The sequence below is a fragment of the Equus quagga genome, chromosome 4 (assembly GCF_021613505.1).
Source record: "Equus quagga isolate Etosha38 chromosome 4, UCLA_HA_Equagga_1.0, whole genome shotgun sequence".
NCBI classification, from domain to species: domain Eukaryota; kingdom Metazoa; phylum Chordata; class Mammalia; order Perissodactyla; family Equidae; genus Equus; species Equus quagga.
In genome coordinates, this window is record NC_060270.1 from 123199370 (window position 1) to 123218842 (window position 19473).

The 19473-nt window shown below is 35.8% G+C and overlaps 1 protein-coding gene across 1 annotated transcript in view; it reads left to right on the plus strand.

The window, feature by feature from the left end:
* Nucleotides 1-19473, plus strand: part of FSIP2 (fibrous sheath interacting protein 2) — an 86310-nt gene that overhangs the window by 33154 nt on the left and 33683 nt on the right. The window contains exons 13-16 of the mRNA XM_046659863.1: nt 1939-2002; nt 4341-4398; nt 7879-7915; nt 10461-19410. Of these exons, the coding sequence (XP_046515819.1) occupies nt 1939-2002; nt 4341-4398; nt 7879-7915; nt 10461-19410 (9109 nt within the window). The remainder of the gene's footprint in view (nt 1-1938; nt 2003-4340; nt 4399-7878; nt 7916-10460; nt 19411-19473) is intronic.

Here is a 19473-nt window from a genome sequence, read left to right on the forward strand (position 1 = left end):
TCATACCATAATAAAATTTTAATAAGCCTAGGACAGTTTTCCTAAATATAGGCTACAACATGATAGTTCATAGTACGTCTGCCCCCTTCAGAGGGAGTATCAAATTGTGCTTCTTTGATTGGGCTTTGACTAGTACTGATGAATTGTTCAGAGGCAGCCATTGGAAAGTTACTAGCAAAGATTCAGGATATGGCTTCTGGATGTAACATAGATTTTTTTCTCTGTGGGATGCCAACTTGTTATCATAGGAGTCAAAAGCACATCTTTCATTCCATTAGTAGCACAGTGTTAACTGGTTCAACTGTAATAAACAGTTGACATGGTTTAAAAGAGATTTAAATAAACTGGGAATTTACTGAATTCTTTCCAAATGAATTCTACTTGATTAGAGTGGAAGTGGCATCATTTTCCATGTTCTCTAATGCATAATAATTGATAGACTACATTATGCATAACTCCTAAAATTAATGTTTACCATAATATGCTTCTCTGTAGTTGTTTTATTATAAGTAAACATTTTACAGTTCAGTGTTCTACTTTGTCAATATCCATATTAAGTATGCTAAGAGTCAGAAAAAGAAATTTAACAACTTTGACATTTAAGGTCCTCATATTGCCCAGCAGATTTCAAAGACTTTTGTATTTTACTAAAAAACAAAACAAAAAACTCCTTTAAAAACAGTGTCTAAATTTTATTATTGACCTTTTTTGGGTAATGTATGTATTATTAAATTTGCCATCCATATAGATCTCAAATGAGTATCAAATGTCCACAAGTATCTGATCTATTATAAGAAATAGCATGAGCATTTTATTATGATAAGTATTCCATCCTGTTTCCAACATGTTGTACACAGCCTACCATTGTCAGAAAATGTATTCCTGGTGGCCTGTATTCAGCTCCCTGACCTGGGGAAAAAAGAAGTTTGTTGCACTGGATTTACCTCCCTGAGCAGGTTGAGTTCTTGGACAAGTCTAGAGAGCCACATCCCTGTGTATTCAGAGAACCTGTTCTCTGCATTCCTGCTCTACTTAAACTTTTCTCCTACTGTTAGTTTTGTTAAAAAAAACACCTATTCTTCTGTCCCATTGAGTTGATTAACGTCCTTACTAATTAGTGCACTCCACAGATACTTAATTTTAGGATACTAGTGAATATTATTGTACGGAAGAGAGTTAATATAACAGGCTCAAGACTGCTGCCTTTAGAAGAGCCTGCTTGACAGGTTGGCATTTTGCTAGTGTTTGAGAAGTTGCCTTTTCTAACATTCCCTAACTCATATGGACATTTCCCTAACTGAATGGGTGGTACACTCTACCTGGACTTTGCAAACAATATGATTTTTGCTAAACATCTGATTTCCTTTCGAGAGGCTGGAATTTTAGTATGCACCGAGAGAGTGTGTCTTCATGACCAGCCTTCAGTGAAAATCTTGAGTGCTGAGTTTCTAATGGATTTCCCTAGGCAGAAACCTGGCACACATGTTAATGCATTTTTTTGTTGTTGGAAAAAAGAGCATGCACCAGTGTGTCTTCTTACAGGACAGAGAGAGCATAAGGAAGACTGTGCATGGATTTTTCCAGATTCAGCCTGTATCTTTTCCCCTTACTTATCCTATAGTGTATATATCCTTTTACTGTGGTAAATCTTAAATGTGAATACAGTTATATTCTGAGTCCTGTGAGTCTTAGCAAATCACCAAATGTGTGGGTGATCTTGTGTAACTCCTATGATACAATATGAATTTTTGAATTCTGTGAATAATAGATGTAATATAAACATCACAAAATATGTGCCTTTCTTACAAATTGACATATAAGAGAAGTTCTCAAAATCTTAAATTTCTGTATTTTGAGTATATAAATAATAGTTGATGTTCAACTGCTGGGGGAAAAAAGTCCCTTCAGAGTGTTTGTTTTGTTGTTTTAATTATATAGAAGGAGATTAATGCTGATTGGAATGAAAGACCAAACAGGAGACCAAGCTACCTCTGTGAATCAGGTAGATATCAGCAAGAGCTACTGAGTAAATCATGCAATCTGTTAATTCATACTTTCAACTAACATTTATTGAAATTATGAATTTAATTTTATGTAATGAAATTATGAATTTTATGTAAAGCCTTTTCCAGCACCTATTGATATAATCATATGATTTTTTCTCCTTTAATTTATAAGGATTATATCAATAGATTCCATCATGTATTATCTTTCCATTTCAGAAATAAACCATGCTTGTCATAGTATACTTTTGTATATGTTTAAAATGCAAGTAAAACATACAGTCAGAAAAAAACCACAAAATAACATACAGCTAAATGAATTATCACAAAGGAAAACACCCCTGAAACCACTACATAGATCAACAAATCTAACATTGGAAATCTTACAGAAGCCCTCATTATACCCACTCCCAATCAATATTTTCTCTCTCCTCCCCAAGTACTATTATTTTCTTGAAATCTGATATTATGGTTTAGTTTGTATATCCATTTGTGTATGTTTGTGCACTTCCTCATCATCTTATTATTAAGCCAGTACTACACTGTCTTAATTACAAAAGTCTTTTAATAAATCTTAATATCCAGTAGAGCAAGTAGAGTGTCTTGGCTTTCCATATAAATTTTAAAATGAGCTTGTTGAATGCCAAAAAATCCTTACTGGGGGTCCAGCTCCATGGATTAATGGTTGAGTTCAGCATGCTCCACTTTGGAGGCTTGGGTTCAGTTCCTGGGCGCGGATCTGTACCATTTTTTGGCAGCCACGCTGTGGCAGCAATTCACATACAAAATAGAGGAAGACTGGCACAGATGTTAGCTCTGGGTGAATGATCCTCAAGCAAAAAATAAATAAATTCTTACTGGGATTGGAATGCCATTAATCTAGAGATCAATTTCAGGAGAATTGACATCTTTAAAGTATTATGTCTTCCAATCCAAGGACATGATATTTAAATTTCCTTTAATTTCTCTCAACAATATTTATAGTGTTGTGTATCTTGAATATTTTTCAATAGATTTATTCCTAGGAATATGATTTTTTATTATACTTTAAAGAATATCTTTTAAAATTTCATTTTTTATTTATTGATGCTCTAATGAAATACAACTAATTCTTCAGCTCTATGATTTCTGTTTAGTACTTTTTAGTATTTTCTCTTTCTTTGTTGAAATTCTCGCTTACTTCATGCATTGCTCAATTTCAATAATGCTAAATTTATTCTGTTCATCTAAATTTTCAAATTTATTGGCATAAAGTTATCATATGTCCTATCTATACAGATCAGATCTTTCAAAGGCAGTATAGCAGAATGAATAAGAACATATACTCTAACCCAGACTACTTCAGTTTCATAGAATTTAAGTAGGAGTTTCTATACACATCATTGGTACCTATTCGTTACTCATTTTTTGGGAGAAACAGGAGTTGCCATTTGAACTTCATTTTGAACTGGCTCTAATTACTAATACTACTTTCTGTAACCAGGGCATTCGTTTTGTCTAAAATTTTTATTCATTTACGTATTTGCATAATTCATATACACCAATCCAGTATGCCTGTAGAGATGTTCTGCATATATGTTCCTGCGTCATCTGTATCCAAAGTGTTGACTAAAATCCAGTAATGGAATCTTGCTAGATTACACACAAAGCAAGCTAGACGATATTTGAGTGGGAAGAGATTAACGGCAGACAAATCAATGAATAAGTATTGAGGAAACAGCTTAATTAAATAATGTATTCAAAAATAAATGTTATTTAATATTTCCTATACATTAATTAAGTGCTGAGGATATAGTGGTAAATTTATATCATAGTCAAGGAGACAGAAGACTAAACATTTAATTACAATATAGCATAATGAATTTTATAATAGAAATGTGTAGAATGCTTTAGAAGCACTAGAGAAGGATATTTATTTACCTAGGCAAGTTTTAAGGAAGGCTTTCTAGAGGAGTTAACACACGTGGAATGAGACCTAAAAGATGCGAAGTTAAAAGAAGGCATAGAGTGCTCCCGGCAAAGGAAATGGCAAAAACAAGGGCCCAGAGGCATGGAAAACATGATACACTTAGGAAATTGTATGGTCTCTGGACCATAGAATACATATGGAAGACTAGCCAGAGAAGACACTAGAGAGGTAGGTAAGAACATCAGATCATATGGTATATTTTATGCCTTGGTAAGGAATTTGGACTTTGTTGTGGCGTCTCTGGAGGCTTTTTTAAACAAGACAATGACAACAGAGAATAAACACCTACTAGAGGATATTAATTACCATTTTACAAGTTGCTGGGGAAGGATACAAACTAATTATAATTTTCATTTTCTGATAAATAGGACCTCAGTCTCGTGTCAGAGGCCAGAATATTTTCACTTCTCGTGTTTTCTCAAATACGTAAGTATCTAAGAAGATTAATGTGTAATTATAAATTAATATTTTAATAATTATATGAGTGCTATTCAAAAGCAAATGATTACATGGAATCCTCCATTCTTGTAGTTCTACTTGGATTCACTGAAACTTCTGTCTTTTGCAAACTCTCAGCGCTAAGCTTAAACTGTAAGGAAGACAAAGTGAATGTCCTTGCTCTTCCTTCCCCATTTCCTTATCCCCACCTGTGACTCTACTCTTCCCCTATATTCCGTCTTCATGACACTTTCACGTATATCCTACCGTGACCTCTCCTCTTCAGGTAGCTTTCTAGGATCTGGACTTGTCCCTTCGCCTTTCTCCCCTTTGAAATATTCACCATTGCTTAGGCCTTCTGAGATTGTTGGCTTCCTAAGGATGGTAAGTTAATTTACTGTAAGTATTAATAATGTAATCAGTTGTTCCTCTCCTAAAGGGTGTTTGCAGTATAATCCAATAATAATCTCTAATGATGGAAATTACAAGTCTTTGAAGAAGAAATTTTGGGGGCCTCAGGGATTTTCATTCCTCAAACCTTGGTGGCCACCTCTTCTGTTAGTGTTTATGTATGGTTTTCTCAACTTTAGAGGAGACAGATTATTATTTTAGACCCAACACCATCATCTTTTAAAAAACTCAATAAGCCAAATAAGGGCCAGGATACACATTACAATCCCCAAATTCCTATGGAAATGGTTGGGTAATGTTAAGTCATGTATGGTAGCAAGTGGTGTTGACATATTCAGACCAAGCTTCGTTGGAGGAAGGATCTTGACTTGAGGACTGATGGATGTCAGTTTGACTGACTTACTGAGAGTTCACAGGATACACAGCACTGTAGTAGATACAGAAGGAAGGAAACTGACTAGTCCAAGTTAAAACAATAGAACCAGGTGGAAGAATGACAATCGTGTACAAAATGACCATTTTTATTTTATTTATTGAATAAATATATTTTTATTTATTAAAAATATAAATCCCGCCTCTTCATAAAAAAGGTTAGAGGAGGCGCATAATAAAGTCTTAATTCATTCCTCTTCATTTCCCCCACCTAAATTACAGAACTACAAAGTCACTTGAATCTTTTATAGCGAGTACTTTGGATACCCTTTCATTAAAAATCTTATCTCAGCTAAGATGAATAACTCTGTGCATGACCTGCAGCTTCTTCACCACTCCCATCCAAATTGACAGGAATAAAAGACTTTTAGCTGTACCCACCCAGCCTAACATCAAGTCAGAGTACAAACAAAATACAGCTAACAGTAGTTTCTGATCTGACTCTGCCCATCACACACAGGTTGCATTCTTGTTCTGATTTAACTCCGGATTTCATAACTTTACTGTAGAATCATCACATCTGTTCTATCATCCAGCTCATCTCTCGTCCCTCTCCTCTTTTGCTTAGTTCTGTTTTTTCTAATGTTAATACAAAACATTTACAGAAAGGTTTATAAAATACACATGGAAATTCATGACTGAGAGAATGAAGACAAAGCAAATATAATAGCAGTGGGGGCAAACAGAGCTGCAATAATTAAGCATTGCACTTAGATGATAAATCTGTATTATTGGGATGGAATATGTAAGGAGTGACAGAATGGAGAAGGCAAGTCTGCTGCCCTGCAAACTGTGGTCAGAAATTTGTAGTTTATTTATTCAGTGACTCTCTGATAGTTTGGAGGGGGGAATTTATGATCAAATTAGCAATACATAATGTATAACTGTGACAGGAACATAGGAGGAAAACTGAAGGCAAGAGATTAGGAACCAGTTCCAGAAGTCCATTAGTGGCCTACACAAAGACTTCATTTTGGATTAGAGAGTAGGCCCAGATCTGGAAGACTGTAAATGGGAATTTGTTTATCAACCTTCAAAGCATAATGCTCAATGTTAGATACCACAATGAACAAAACTGCCCTTATGATTGTGAGGTGTTGTCAAGGATATCATGGAGCTGGGGAAAGGGAATGGAAATAGGGGTGGTTAAAACATCACAAAGTTCACTGTTCTTACCTAGATCAGCCTTTTCTTTTGAATAAACACTCTGTGGAATGTCATTTTCACTGATGTCACCCTTTATCTGGTTATACTGTTGTTTTTTAGTGGTCTTCATTGAAGCTGTCTCTGTTATTTGGTTAATTTAATCCTAGGTCTTTGCTCTTTGTTTGAATCTACGTACATGCCTTTGGAGCAGAAAGCCTGTGGGGACAGGCATCAATTAATACCTCGGACTCCTTCAATTCCATTTGGCGCCTACAGCATAGTGTGAAGAGAATAGAAAAATGAATCTGGGGCAGTTAGTTTGCAGAATATCTAAAAGAAAAATACTATACTTAGGTTAACCTAAGAAACCAGATTCTCAAAAAATAAATGAGGCCAAAAGATAGAGAAGATGTCACTGCTATCAGCTTTCATGCTCCAGGCTCCATATTGCAAAAAGGTACTAGTCTAAGTATGGACTGTTGCTACCAAGCCCAATTTCTGAGCTGAAACCAGTGAAGTTTTCTTTTTCTGCCAAGATTTAGGATATAATTCTCAGTCTTGCTGTTTGTCATATTTGAATTTTAGACTTCGAGAAAAATTAAATTTTATAATGTAAAGAACAGGACCAGAAAAAAAGAAAAAGGACGGTCAATTTTCTTTCAAGAAAGTAAGAAGTTAAACAAAGGGCCCATGTTGAAATATATGAAAATAAACATATAGCTGAAATATATGAAAATAAATCAGATCTACAGTCTTAGATCTTATTTTGTTTTGTTTTCCTATTCTATAATTTTTATTATTGAGTTGTCCTTTAATTTGTTACAATTCAGAGCATTCTATTTTTGATTTAAGTAATGTGTGATGATAAAAAATTCTCATTAGAACACATGACAGAATAATATCGTCATACATAGAAACGGACTACATCTAAATTGGTATTGAATATGGCAAGAAACCTATGATTTTAACCCAGTTATTGAATAATCGTCCACATATTCCTGTCCTACTCAGTGATGAGAGTGTGGGTGGGACTATGGGATTTGGGTAAGTAAAGGATTATCAGACAACTCTGCTCAGATGTCTTGTCACCTCATGGTGCCTTTTAGTAGACAGAAAGGACTAGCCTACACTCTCCCTCCAATTCTGTGTCCTGCCACAGAGAACCACAAAGCAGGCATGGCTAAGGTAGGTCAGAAGTAGAATTTTCAGATAGATATATTTTTCATGCTGCAGCTACAATTCTACTCCTCTGAGTAATAAAGCATATGGGCCAATGTTGAAGAAGGAGGAGAAATGGGGGGGGGGGGGGGGGGGGTGGGGACTGGAGAAAAAAAGTTTATTCTTCCTTTTGAGTTCTGTAGAAAAACTCTCAGATAGAAAGAGAAGAAGCTGATTCAATGATTAGAAGTTTTGGAAAAAGTTACATAAATTCTTGACCCTAAGTCATAACTAAATGATCAACCTCTCTTGACTTTACAGACAACAGGACCTCCTACAAAATTGCTTGCAAGAAAAAGTATGTATCATAAAATCCATTGATAAAGCAGCATATTAATGGTACTTTCTGATGTGTCATAACAGAAAATAATCTGAATCAAATAATGAGTAATCATCTATTGATATGTCAGTCTCCCTGTTCGTCCTTTCTTTCTTCTTTAAAATGTACTTTCAGTTACTTCTTAGTTTTTTCATTGGTCTAAAGTTCTCATCAAAAGATAGTGTTGACCCTTTAGGAAGGGGTCTCATGGGGATAGAACAGGGGGAGGCATTAAGGGAACTAGCAACCATAAGAACAGCATCAAATACCACAAACCCATTCTGCCATGGGAAACCATTAAGCAACATGGCTTTGCAGACTTGGCCAGTGGAGTGAGATGCTTGGGTCTGTCTCTAGCCATTTTTGTGGGAAGGGACCTGGACACCTAAGAAGTTATATAAAAAGGTACAAGCTGGGAATTAGAACAGACAGACAAGAGGGTATATTTATAAGGGCCAACTCTGAATCTAGTCAGGCCAGTCAGGAAAGGGAAAGGGGTGCAGAACAACATATATTCTGACATACTTTTTCACATGTATTCCTGCTCAATTCATAGACCATGTAGCAAATACAAAAGCTTTGATTCAAGGGAGTATTTCTGTTTAATATTATAAGGGAAAGCAACTAAAAACTAGATTCTATTTACCACATTCACTACATAGAAAACTTTAGGAATAGCTCTCATACATCAAGGTTGGAAATTCGTTCTCATACCTCGCCTGAGTAATAATGTAGGTCTGTTCTTTATTATCTCTGGTAATAAGAAAATAATGTATATTGAATGTCTTAGTTTATATGTGTTGTAGTAGATTAGAACAATTACTTTCCCTGTTAAAATTGTGGTTTTATTCATAAAATATTTGATTAAAGATGTGATTAATAAGGCAACTATTATACCACATACACTGTCATCCAAAAAATGTTTTTCAAACTACTAGCCATTGTCTGTATGATAAGTGAAAAAATATATTAGGAGATTGGGGATTAGAGCAGAATAAAATGGCTTTCCCCGGGGTGCCCCCAAATACTCTCAAATGAGTCAGGAGAGAATATTCCATTCACAGAATACAACATAGGTGTTAACTTTTCTTTGAATGTTGGCCTGAAGCATGAATAATTTCATCTAACTTAAAGCAATATTGTGGGTGCAAACAGCCCCATTACAGGAATCCTGTTGTTTACCCTGGTGCCTATATCTAGCCTTTCAGGCTTTGCTGTCAGTCGCTTGTGTTTATAGCCTTTATGTCTTGAGTAATAACAGCTTAAAAACAGACTACTAGTTTATTATAGGCAAAAAGATCTTTGCAAGCCCCAAATATATTTTCAGTAAGTAAGTAGAGATGTATAGAATTCTATAGATGCACTCTGTTTTCTACTCTTGGTCCAATTTAATCTACGACAGCACCATTGACCACTAAGGAAATGGTCACCTAAATCTGGTCCCTAGGTTTTTATTTCCAGCTCACAATGAGGAATTCCTCAACTTTCCTACCCTTGCTCAGCCCTCCTGACTCTTTGACGCCCAGTTCAAGTTTGTCCCTTATTTTCTATCTGAACTAATTTGTTCCTTCACAGCACCATCTTTTCTCAGCCTTCCTATCTAAGACAATTTGCACTGATACCCTTTCTTTGGATACAGAGCCATTCAGTCTTCGTAAAGCATTAACTTTTTTTGTTGCCTATCCAATAATTCTTAACAATGAGCTATAGTCATTTCCATATATATAGATAGCAGGCTCACCCCTGCAGCAAGAAATGAGGAGGAGAGGTGGCTTATTTTCCATCCTCATGTCTTAGCTAGACAGATGCCCCTGAAGGCACCCAAATGTTTTGACTGCTTCTGTTTTGAGAAATACTTTCTTAGAAATAGTGTGGCATATTTAAAATAAAACATAGGGTCATATACACTATGTTTCTTCCTGACAGCATACTTGCATGTTATGTGCTTAGACAGCAATTTGGTGATTTTTTTTTTCCTTTTTTTACCCAAAAGTCATTTATCCCAGTAATAAATGTTGGAGGGTCAAAAAAAAAGCTTCTCAGGGAATGTGAATGAAATGGAAACATAAAAAAATAGTTTACTGTAGTAAAGAATAAACAAACGAGGGGCTGGCCCCGTGGCTGAGTGGTTAAGTTTGCGCGCTCCGCTGCAGGCGGCCCAGTGTTTCGTCGGTTCGAATCCTGGGCGCGGACATGGCACTGCTCGTCAGACCACGCTGAAGCAGCGTCCCACATGCCACAACTAGAGGAACCCACAACGAAGAATACACAACTATGTACCGGGGGGCTTTGGGGAGAAAAAGGAAAAAATAAAAAAAATCTTTAAAAAAAAAAAAAAAAAAAAGAATAAACAAACGACATTAATCTGAAATTCTAAATAGATTCTTTACTATGTTCTCTTTATAACCAAGATGATATACAGCTATGTACTGTTTAATATAAAAAATTTAATGTTACCCTCTGTCCCAGTATAGAGTAAGCTGTTACATGATTTTCTTTTCATTCCTGCTTGCCTCTTTTCCAGGTAACTTCTGAAGAACTGAATAGCATAATTCAGAATATAATGACTTGGGTTGTGGCTACAGTGACTAGTATATTATACCCAGCCATAACAAAGTATGAAGAAAGGTTGCGAAATAATGCACACCCAGTGTCTGATGACTCTGTCCTTTCTTCAGATAGTTCGAGTTTCTGTAGCACATGCAGTGAAGAGCTTACATATGGAAGCTACACATCTGCAACAACTAAAACATTTCAGGGAGAGCCCTGTGCATTTGCAGTTGACATATCAGTAAGACGACCAACGACACCTTTGAAACCACCCCCTGCCCATGTGGAAAGAACAGTTGTGGGAAAAACATATCACATGGAAGAACAGAGTATAACATCTAAACTCAAATATAATAAAACCAGCTTGACATATGGATACCCTAAGCTCAGAAGCTGTAAATCTGACAGTCACCTTTTAGCATCATTTGAAACAGGCACAAAAAAATCTAAGGATGCTACCACTGAAACAGTTGGCTTAGAGAGTCCACTGTTATCTAGTCAAAAAGCAAAAGCGATGAATGAAGTGAAGAATTTAAAGAATGTTTTTGTTAACTTTAAGTGTCACTTAAAAGGGGAAACTGAATTGATTTTAGAAAGCATTTTTCAAGAAATAATGTCTGATTTAACACAAGCCATTCCCTCTATTTCTTCTGTTACTGCTGAAGTTTTTGTTGACCAAAGTCAGCCTGAAAAAGGAGACTTGCTCTCCAATGTTGATATCTGTTCAGTAGCTTCAGAGATTGTGGAAAATATGCTTGAGAAGCTACAGTCTGCTGTTGAGAAAAAATGTGTTGAGATGTTTTCGCAAGAGGATTTGTCAGTCGACATCAAACCAAACTTAACATCCACTGGAAAAGATCTCACTCCATCAAATGGAAAACCTTTAGAGACTTCACTGCCTTTGGATCCCATGTGTGATATTGCAGAGGATATGGTGTATGGCATTTTGGAGAAGCTGGTGACTCTTGCTTCTTGTAAGCAAAGTGAACTTCCCCATCTTGAAGATGCAACTAAACTTTCCCATCAGCAACATATGATAGATCCAAAAGCCGACAAAAAGAAGTGTAGTTCTGAACCTGATACAGCTAATTTAATTGTTAAGGAAGAAATACAAAATTTAATATCAAATATTTTTTCCAAGTCTTCTTTGGTTGGCCAAATAGAGGAAGCGATCAGCACTATACTAGGATATGTACAAAGTGAACTTAAAAATGAGAGACTTATTGCATCTGAAGAAACAGTAGTACTCCTTCAGCTACTCGATGAAATCTTCACTCAGCTACATCAGAAGCCAGTAAAAGCTGATGTTCAGAAATGTAAACACTCTAGACTGAGAAATCCTTCTGACATTGAAGAAAAGTACAGACTCACTGGTACTAGATTATCTAATGGTCCTAGGTCGGGAAGACCATTTCCACCTGTCAATGTTCCTGGCATGGTCCTTTATTCTGAAGATGATAGTGAAGAAATAGACAAAATTGTGGAAAATGTACTTGATTCATCTTTCAAAGAGGAAAAAGCAAAATCACAAGAGCAGGTTCCTGAGCATTGGTTTACAAAAGGAAACACTTGTTTTGAATACAAAAGAAATAGCAGACCACCTACAAAGCCTGCTTCTGGAAGAAGCAAAGTTGCATTTTGTCATGGGGGATTAGAGACTAAGCTACTATCTTTTACTAATAAAGAAATTTTAAAGGAAAAACCCTGTTTGAATAGAGACATTTTGATTTTCAGCCAAGATCAAAAGCATCAAATACAAAAGGCTTCAGAAAATGTAGTTAAAAGTATTTTAACAGAAATGCTCAAGGACATATCTTCTGTTCCCCCTGGTCACTTAGACAGTAAAACTGGCAAGGAAGCTTCAGTTCTTGTTTCAGAAAAACCTCAAGGACTGTCACATCAAGAATGGATGGACCAGATGTTCTCTGTGTCAGAAATTACTACAGTGGCTCAAGAAATAACAGATGCTGTGTTAAATATACTTCATAAGGCATCAAGCTGCAATCCCCAAATCACCAGAAGTTCCGTTTCACCATCAGTTCATCAAACTTCTCTAGATAGTTCTGACACTCCCCACATGGTCAAAGAAGCACCAAATAAAAAGCCATTAAAACTATGGTTTGACAGTGAAAATAAAATGAAATGCTTATCTTCAGTCAATGTAGATCCTCAAAAGCCTTCCCTGTTAAAATCTGAAGAAAGCGAACCTCAACCTATAGATGACATTACTGATAAGATCATTAACACAATTTTTGAAAGGCTGAAGTTACTCATTTGTTCAAAATTGCCAATGTGCTTCAAACCTTCACCTGCAGAGCAATCTTCATTACAATCTCAACTTAGCACTTACACAACTAAAGTGGTAAACATTGTTTTGCATGCTATTCAGAATGAACTGGAACTCAATAAGAAAAACCTCAATCTTGGGGAAATAGACCATACCAAATCCCTTAAAGGTAAAGGAGTTTTTGCTGACACTGATAACTCAGACTCTTTTGTCCCAAATCTCAATGATGACATTATGGCGTCTCCATTACTAACTTGTATTTGTGAAATTTTATCAAGTGAATATTCAGATCAAAGCAATATTTCACTCTCTTCTGATAAGTCAAGGTCCACAATTTCATATGGAACTGACAATGTTGGTAAACAAAACATTTTGCCAAGTAGGCAGGATAAAAAATCTTTTGCCAAATATTTAGCTACTCCGTGTGCTCTCCACAGTGTCTTTAATGAAAAAGATCTCAAAGAGAATGCCAGATTGCAAGTATTAGATAGTATTGGGGAAACAGTGTCTGAAATGTTATGCAAGCTCATAGGAGCCCATCCTCACTGTCAGCCATCTTGCAGTAAGCTCAACAGAGAGAAGATGAATGAGAATCAGCAAACGGCTACTGAATTGCAGTCTAATATTCAGCTCACTTCCAAAACAATTTTGGAATATATACTCGCAAAATTATGTGATGTTGACATGGATACCAGTTTTGCAAGTTCTGGATTTAAAGCTGTCTCAGAGTCTCTTGATATTGACAGCCTATCATTTGCTTCAATTATTGAGGAAATGACCAAATGCACTGACATCATCTCCAGCATAGTTTCCAGGATGATTCAGGGGGGTAATAAAGAGGTGACTAAAAGCAAGGCAAAAACTGTTGCTCCTGTGTCTTCCAAAACAGGAAGCTTAAAAGAAACACATCCAAATAAACTGAAGGCTGTGGCTGCAGATATTCTTAATATGGTTTTTGCTAAACTGGAAGGGTTTGCCAATGGAAATTTAGAAACTCTGGGTTCTATTAATGATGGAAATAAAAAAAGCAATACGATGGATTTGGAATGTGAAAGTCTCAGTGTTTTCACAGACACACACGAAGAACTATTGAAATCTGCTTTATACATGAATGCAAAGAAGGTATCAAGTACTATTTTGAAAGCTATTCAAACAGAATTAAATATGAACTCATTAGATTTGAGGACGAGTGTAAAAACCCCATCACCTGAGAAACAAATGCTTAAGAATATAGTCAATTTAATTTTAGATGCAGTATCCTCAGATATGTTTAATGAAACTGAATCTGAAGAGAGAGACGTTGAAACTTATCGATACAGGCCAACGTATGGAAATCTTCTCCCTGGAGGAGCTGAATCAGATTCATTTCTAGAAGATGCTGCACATACAGAGAGAGAATTCATTGGAGAGAGAACATCGCTAAGAGAAGCTAAATCAGATTCTCTGAAACAATGGTTTCTAGAAAGAACCTTAAACAAAATTGAAGTGAAACTCAAAGAAACACAGAAATCTCCAATCGTTCCTATTATAAGAAATATTTTGAATGAAATTTTTCAAAATGCTTTGGTCAATCAATTAAATGTGCTTTCTCTCTCCCACTCTCATTTAAGTGGCATCTCTCACAATGTTGATGAGCCAATTGCTCAAACATCTGTTCAATTTATAGATAAAATGATGGGTCCTTTGGTATCTGAAGCAGATGTAACCATAGTGGCAGATGATGTTGTTAGAACTGTATTTCATAAACTTTATTCAGCTGCTATGACAGAGAGAAATGCAAGTAAAAATAGGTATAAAACCGTCACTTTTTCAGCAAATATTTCTTTTCATGAACACACCTATGGAGGAAGGCCCTCTGTTACTGTGCTGGACAAGAAACCATGTACTCTTCAGTCCACATTCAATGTTGACAAACAGGCCAAAGTAAATGTAGTTGAAGATATTGTGCAGGCAATCTTAACAAATTTAGAAACTTTCGCTACTTCCAAAGTAAAATCTCTCTTTTGTCCCCAAATCAACTTCACAGTTCCAGTGGCTTTATCTATTCAGCAGGATGAGAGTGCATTAAGCAAAGCATTATCAGCCAAAGATTCATATTCTGATGATCAATTTTTATGTTGCTCAATGGATCATATTACTTCGGAAAAGACCAACTCATTGTGTCAACTCCCTTTGAATAAATTAAATATATATGCAACAGAAGTTGCCAGAAAAATTTTACAAGGAATCAAACATGAGTTGGATAAAGAAAGGGAAAGTCCTTTTGTAACTCATAACATTGTGGTTTCTGAAAGTATTGCAAGTCAGATTGTGAACACAGTGTTAGATATTGTATCATCTAAAGGCAAATATGACAAAAACAATTCTCACAAAGAAGTTGATTCAGATCAGCAAGAAGGTATTATTGAAAAGCTGTTTAATAAGACCAAATATCGAAAAGTACTTCAGTTTAAAATGCAAGATACTATTGAAGGTATCTTATGTGATATTTATGAAAAAACGTTGTATCAGAATAATCTCTCACTTGCCACACACGCTCTGAAAGGTAGCCTAACTGGTAAACATTTCCAAGCAAATTCTGAAATGTTCATTGAGGGTGCAAATAAGATTATTCCAAAACTTTCAGTTCCTAAGTCAGATGTCATTTTGATATCCAATGATATAGTGGATATTGTTCTTCATAATCTCAGTTCTGCCATCATGCTTGGCATAAATCCAAAGAATTCTACTGCTGCAAGATTGCCCCTCACATTTTGCGATATGTTTCCAAAAGCAGACTGTCAACAGCCTCCTCTTACAGGGTCAAAAAGTGAAGGAAAAACAGGGTGTTTCCCATCTTCAAGAAATCTGAAATTAGTCTGTGCTGACGATAGTCAGATAACTGTAGTAGAGAGAGAAGACACCAAGAAATTTGCTCCTGACACATGTGAGGAAAATGCTAACTTCATTACTGAAACTATTTTCAATCGGTTAGAATCTTTTGCCACAGAAAGAATAGATTCATTAATTACTCTTGTTTTCCAGCCTAAAGAAAAGTCATTTGTTAGCTCGGAACTGGAAAATTGTAAACAAGATGACAGCATCTTTCATGAGTCAAGCCAAGTGGAATCAAATGTGGATGTCCTGAAAATATCAACTGAAACTATTCTCAGCCAAGAGCTTGCAGATTCCACTTTTGCCAGTTACAGAGAAAAACTTGGATCCACAATTCATCTATCACAAGCTAGTCTTAAGGAATATGCTGACATCATCGCCAGAGCCATTTTGAAGCTTATTAAAAATGACTTAGACCTAGAAATCCAAAAGACTTATCCATATCCAAACAATATTTCATTCCAAGAAAACATCACTGTGAGTGAAATTGTCAACAGTATCTTAAAGATTTTACACAACAAAAGATCTGTCAAGGAAATTAGTTTTTACTCAAAAGACAATCCTAACTTATTTTCACAACTAAATGTGTCAAATGAAATATTGCTGGGACAAAGAGAGCAAGAAAAAAACACCAAACTCTCTCTGTTTCCAAAGTACCCATTAGAACAAAACCAAATGGCATTAGAAAAGGAAAGCCAGAGAATTGTTTTGGAAGAAATATTTATGAGAAATGGAAAATCAAAACAAAAAGGAAAAACTGCATTAGTCAGTGCAGTGGAACAAGTTTTAAATGAAGTGTATCAAAGAATAATGGAAATCATAGGCCGTTTGCCTTCATTTAATGAAATCCCTCACTTTATAGCTAATTCTAAAAGTAAAACATCAAATATGACGCAATCACATATTAACAGTACAGCAAATGATATAGTTGAAAGTATTTTGGATAAAATGTACTCTGTAGTTGTGACATCATTATATGAAAGTAATAAAAAAGTAGAAGCATCTGACAACAGTGATACCTTACCCAAGAAACCATCATGTGTCAGAGAAGCTAAACAAGCAGGAAAAGGAAGTAATCCCACTAGATATATAATACCACAGGTTTATTCTTATGCAGGCAGTCAAAATGTCTCTCTACTGGACAACACTTTTTTGCAATATTCACCATTGCAAGTGGGAAAGGATTTAGTCCAAATCGTTCTCAGTAAGATCACAGATTTTGCCTCACTTCATCTAGAAGAGACTTTATCCCCTGAAAGTTGTTCTGATGAGTTACAACCTCTAAGTCCACACAGTTCTAAAGTGAGCCCTAAGGGTGGCCCTCAGCCAGGTTTTAAAACAAGTTTAAAAACAAGATCAAAAGTTACTCCTTTGCCTAAATTTAGAACAAAACTGCAACTAGGACCTAGTGGTGCTAAGGCCAAAAGCAAGACCAAGTTAGGTCCTGGCGAGAAGACTCCAAAAGACAGTCGATCCAAGTCTGCCACTGGGCTGTCACACATCCTATCAAAAGGAGATGCCAAAAACCTACTAGAAATGAAATTGCCCACTTCAGAACTAAAAATATATGCCAAGGATATAATAAGTAATATCCTGGAAACAGTTGTGAAAGAATTTGAAACGGTGAAGCAAACTAGAGCAATGGTAAATGTTACAGCTCTACCATCTGATCAAATCATGGCAGCAAATAAAATAGTTAATAGAGTTTTACAAGAATTATATGCTACAAATAACCACAATATGGTTTATCCGATCAAATGTTCACATCTGGATGATCTCAAGCTTTCACAGGGAAATATAGGTGAAGGGTCGATTGCCAAACCACAAGCATGTTTTTACTTGGAAAATGTTTCTTCACAGCTAGAACAGATTTTTCCTAAAGAAGGTATTTTTAAGAAAATGTTTGACAAATGGCAGGCAGAATCAAGTGACATGGAAAATGAAAAATGTAAGCTATTGAACATAGCTGAAAATGTTTTGACTGAAATTTCAATAAAAGCAAAGGAATTAGAATATTCTCTTTCACTTTTAAATTTGGCATATCTTGAGGATTGTGAAAGCAGGCTCCATAATCATTTTAAAGGGGCTTCTGCTAGAGCTGAAGACACCAAAGCACAAATTAATATGTTTGGAAGGGAAATTGTTGAAATGCTATTTGAAAAATTGCAGCTGTGCTTTTTGTCCCAGATACCCACCCCAGACAGTCAAGAAACTCTAGCAAGTAGGAAGGAACACATTACTACTAAAAATAAATATGATTTCCCAACTGAGGACATCCATGGCAGTGTGCCAATCTATAGTATGAAGAAAAAAGACCAAATTTCTTTGGGCTCTAGCAACCAAGTTGTTCAAAAAATTGTTGAAAGAGTTTTAAACATGTTAGAGTCATTTGTAGACTTGCAGTTTAAACATATCTCTAAATATGAGTTTTCTGAAATAGTGAAAACACCTATAGAAAACATTTTTTCTGTCCAACAGAGACAATTAAGTAAACAAATGTTGCCAAAATTACAACCACTGAACAAGTTTTCTGATGAATCCAAGTCAAGTACTATTTCCAAGGAAAATGTACAGAATACCCTTCTACAGGTTCATTCATTCCATTCAGAATTACTTACATATGCTGTTAGTATCATCAGTGACATGCTTGGTATAATTAAGAACAAGCTAGACAAAGAAATAAGCCAAGTGGAACCATGTCCAATTGGCATATTGAAAGAGAACATTGTAGCAAGTGAGATCATTGGCACACTGATGGACCAGTGTACTCATTTCAATGAGTCTCTGATCAAAAACCTTCCAAAGAAAAGTTTGTTCCAAGGAGTGGAAAATACCTACATTGTTAATCACGTTGAATTAGCAACTGGTATGAAAATGCCCACATCAAAGTTAAAGGAAGCTAGTTTGGGGAATAATCCTCCACAAATCAGTGTACCCAGTTTGGTGTTTTATTCAGAAGATATGAAAAAAAAGTATAGGGCTTCATCAAATGTACCCTCATATGCCAGAGCCTGTGTAGAAGATACAGTTAAAAGTTCAGAGCCAATGGAAAAGCCTGATTCAGAAAATACGTCATCATGCTCTAGCAACAAAGTACAAGACTTCAGCAGAAAGGAGTCTAACTTTGGCCATTTTGATCAAACCATGAAAGGAAATAGCTCTCTCCCTGAAGGCAGTGTCTTACAAAAACTGTTTAAGAAAGCGAATGAATCCACAGAGGCAGCATTAAAGCAAGTCATGTCATTCATAGAACTGGGAAAAGGTGAAAATCCAAGAGTGTTTCATTATGACACCCTAAAACTAGTTGTTCCGCCAAACCAAATTCAGACAACTGTTTCTCCACTCAGAATATGTTTAGCTGCAGAAAGCATCGTCAATACTGTGCTGTCAAGCTATGGCTTTCCAAGTCAACCACACAAAAATGAAAGCAGGGAAACCATGAAACCGTTTTTCATGTCAAAGAAAAACCCTTTGTCTGTAATTTCTGGAGGACAAAAGAATGAGGAGAAAACTTTGCTTAGAATGTGGGATAAAAGAATCAGCTCTATACCTGAAGAAGAAAACAAAAAACCTGAAGCCAGCAGGGAAGATTTCTCTTTATTGGAAAGATGGGAAAATAAGATGTGCCCAGAGATAAGGACCCTGAAGGAAGTTGAAGTCATTGCTTTTGCTGATCATGAACTGGGTCCAAATGAAATTCATTTGGTAGCAAGACATGTTACCACATCTGTGATCACATATTTCAAGAATTTAGAAACTAGAGGTAAGCAAGAGATAACCTCTTTTAGAACTTGACATAATTTAGAAAAAGAAGTCAGGTATATTT